Source organism: Triticum dicoccoides, chromosome 2A (assembly GCF_002162155.2).
Source record: "Triticum dicoccoides isolate Atlit2015 ecotype Zavitan chromosome 2A, WEW_v2.0, whole genome shotgun sequence".
Lineage (NCBI taxonomy): Eukaryota > Viridiplantae > Streptophyta > Magnoliopsida > Poales > Poaceae > Triticum > Triticum dicoccoides.
Window position 1 is genome coordinate 531905315 of NC_041382.1, and position 3490 is coordinate 531908804.

The following is a 3490-nucleotide window of genomic DNA, read 5'->3' on the forward strand; positions in this document are numbered from 1 at the left end:
CCATATCATATCCAGTACTGCCTGTGACACTTGTGCTGCTGCGACTCCTGTTGTTTGGTGCCCATCATCTGCATCAAGTACGGCCATCATAGGGGCCGGGGCCGGCATCTCACGCAGTGACCGACCCTGCTGCGGTCACTTCACGGGTTTCGTCTGCTGCTGTTACGTTACATCGCCATGGATTCTTGATGGGAGTGGCATGGGAGTGAGTGCCAGCAGCCAGTTAAAATAGCCTTCTGTGTGACCGCATTCCTCGAAATAAGTCGATCCCGGCCTACAAGGGCTTCTCCACCGATCGGCCGGAGCTGCAGATTTGTTCGCCATCTTTTTGGGGTTTTCTCGATGAGTTCTTGGTTGGTATAAGTGGAGTGGTTTGTGATTCTCTTTTTCCTGCTTGGACGAGGGATTAGGTTCTTCCATTTCTTGTTGGATTCGTGTTGATCTCTGCGGGTGCCAGAGATGAGCGTGCCGCACCTGTTCCGGTGTCCGATCAGCCTGGACATCTTCACGGACCCGGTGACGCTGTGCACGGGGCAGACGTACGACCGCCAGTGCATCGAGCGGTGGCTCGCCGACGGCCACCGCACCTGCCCCGTCACAATGCAGGCCCTCGGCGACGGCGACACCACCGTGCTAGTGCCCAACCGCACCCTGCGCCACCTCATCGAGCGCTGGCTCTCCGCCGCCACCGACCACAGCCTCCCGGAGTCGGCGGACGACGATCCGTCGCTCGCGGCGCTCAAGCGGTGCCTCCAGTCCGACGCCACCTCCGCCGCCGCCAAGATCGGCGCGCTCAAGAAGGTCTTGGCGCTGGCGTCCGAGTCCGACGTCGGCCGCGCGTGCATGCTGCAGCTGGGGTTCCTGAGCGTGCTACTGCCGCTCGTCTTCCACGCCGCGCCGGCCGCGCCAGCGGAGCGCCACGCGGAGGCGGAGGAGCTCGCGCTGCAGTGCGCGCTCAGCCTCATGCCGTCGAACGCCGCTGCGCCGCAGCTCGACTGCCTCAACATGCTCAAGAAGGAGGAACACCTGGCGTCCTTCGTCCGGCTGCTGGGGCGAGGCAGCGGCCGGGCCAAGGCAGGCCTGTGCCGCCTCCTGGAGACCGTCGCCACGGCCGCGGCGACCCGGGACCTGGCGCTCGTCGTGGCCGCCTCGCCGCGCGTGTGGCAGGCGCTCCTGCCGCTCCTGCAGCAGCACGCCGGCCCGGCCCCCGACGCGCGCGCCTCGGAGGCCGCGGTGCGCGCGATCGCCGCGGTCTGCGCGGCCGAGCCGGCGCGTGGCAGCGCCATCCACCACGGCGCGGTCGGCGCGCTCTTCAGGCACCTGTCGTGGTGGGCGTACGTCAAGGGCGGCGGGGCCGTGTCCAGCGCGCTGGCGGCGGTGGAGGCGCTGGCGGAGACGGAGGCCGGGCGCAGGGCGGTGGCGCACGCGCCCGGCGCAACGCGCATTCTCGTGAGGCACGTGTTCATGATGTCGTCGAGCAACGACGGGAGCGAGCACGCGGCGGCGGCGCTGCTGGCCGTGTGCAGGGAGTCGCGGGCGGCGCGGAGCGAGGCGGTGGGCGCCGGGGTGGTGACGCAGCTGCTGCTGCTGCTCCAGAGCCAGTGCGGCGCCAGGGCTAAGGCCAAGGCGAGGGCGCTGCTGAAGCTGCTCAAATCCAGGTGAACCAGAGCTGAGTACTTACTCATTAGAGTTAGCGAGGATCTAGATGTTCTTGTAAGCTGTAAGTTTCTGCGTCAAGAATGTCTGCCAATGTCATGGTATTCAATTGCGTGCAACTTATGTAGTGGCAATTCTGTGAAGCTTCAAGCGTCAATTGAGAGACTAAATTGTCCGGATGTATTGTGGCGATTCTTTTGATTCCAACTGTTTTGCTACGGGAAACTGCGACGTAGGAGTTGCATTAACCTGGGAAAATTGTCAAACTAAGTTGTCTACCATGTATCTAGGTATAAATTTGGAATTACAAATTATGAAGCATCGTAGCGGGGATAGCTCAGTTGGGAGAGCGTCAGACTGAAGATCTGAAGGTCGCGTGTTCGATCCACGCTCACCGCATTCTATAATTCTATTCTTTTTGATTTAGTCTTCGAATTTCGAAATCGTTCAATATTGTTTCCAGATTTTGCTGTTGATTTCTGAGCTGCGAAAATGAAAAACCAAGCACAAAATGTACTCTATCTCCCGAGTTTTTTATCACATGAGCTACAAACTAAAGTTTTAACTCATTTTTTATTTTTATTTTATTTTATATTGGAACAAAGTCATCATCCGATTCCGAGAGGCAGAACTACATTCTCGTGCACAAACATGCTACTTCGAGAAGGATAATCACTATTTATCCAAATCGAAGATGCACACAAGCACGCAACGCACTCACACCCCGTCATTTCAGAATCTAGACTCATCGCAAACTAACCTGTAGCTGCATGGTTGGGGGATAGGTGGTATCTCAAGCCATCAGGGTTCAAGTTCTGGCGCTTGTATTATTTCTGAATTTATTTCATAATTGCCGACAATGCGCGTTCAGTGAGAGAAGATGTTCCTGTCGACTACGAGGCGTGTGTGGTGACTTTGTCAATCCTAAAATGATATGCCGGTTCAATTTTTCAGAGGTGCTCATAAAGGCAGGGTCTGCGTGTGTGTTCATAAGGATGAGTGTATGCGCGTATATATGATTGCCTGCGTCCATACTGTATTCTCAAAAGAAATTACACTCGTCACATTCATATTATTTTTAACCATATGGTTATTCGGAAATACCCAGTGGCTCTTGGGTCCCAATGGACCTGAATTGAAAAGAACAGAAAATTCAAAAGAAGTCAAAAATTCTGAAAACTTCTTGAAATCAAGCATGATAAGGTATTACACTAATGTGAAAAGATTTGCGGAGGAATAATTTGACCTACTCCAGGGCCAAAAAAAATAAAATTGTGAATATAAAAGGTGTGGATAGTACCTTTTATATAGTGACGAGTTTTTTGCCCAAAATAACATGACAGTCATTCATTCTTGAAACTTTTTAGCATACTCTTGTAAGTTTCATGTCAAGTGACCTCAAATTCATCGCAAATAAGAAGTTTGAATGCAAATCATCCTTTTATTGCATCCATAGTGACCAAAATAGAGTTTTCCCCACACACATGAATGCACACAAACAAATTCGCATAAATCTATACCTTATATTTTCCCAGTCGCACTCACGCAAAATATCAAAGTCATAAAGTTTAGGTTTTTCGTCGCAAAATGTCGAGCAGAAAACATTAAAGTCTTTCCGCTGGAAACACTTGTAAGTTTGTGAGTTTAATGACAAACAACTTTCAAGTTTGAGAATGGACATCAGCTTAATGCACCCAAAGTACTAACATTGCTTGCATGGTCACAAACGTCCTATTCTAGGAAAATCTAGATCTTCACTATTTGTTGAAGATGCACATGCACACGTGCTCAAATGCCACCTCAGAATGTAGACTTCTTTCATATTTGCTCTGTG

General features: G+C 52.4%; 1 protein-coding gene and 1 non-coding gene across 2 annotated transcripts; both read left to right on the plus strand.

Annotated features, from left to right (window-relative positions):
* Positions 1 to 320: 320 nt before the first annotated feature.
* LOC119359529 (U-box domain-containing protein 26-like) lies at positions 321 to 1835 on the plus strand. The gene has a single exon (XM_037625685.1). It carries the CDS (start codon positions 460 to 462, stop codon positions 1660 to 1662), a length of 1203 nt encoding a protein of 400 aa, XP_037481582.1. The 5' UTR covers positions 321 to 459; the 3' UTR covers positions 1663 to 1835.
* Positions 1836 to 1982: 147 nt separating this feature from the next.
* TRNAF-GAA lies at positions 1983 to 2055 on the plus strand. Its single transcript has one exon. It is a non-coding gene; the product is annotated as a tRNA-Phe (tRNA).
* Positions 2056 to 3490: the final 1435 nt, after the last annotated feature.

What these genes read in the sequence shown, in the direction of transcription:
- LOC119359529 (XM_037625685.1), top strand. Translation starts at nt 460, where the DNA reads ATGAGCGTGCCGCACCTGTTCCGGTGTCCGATCAGCCTGGACATCTTC.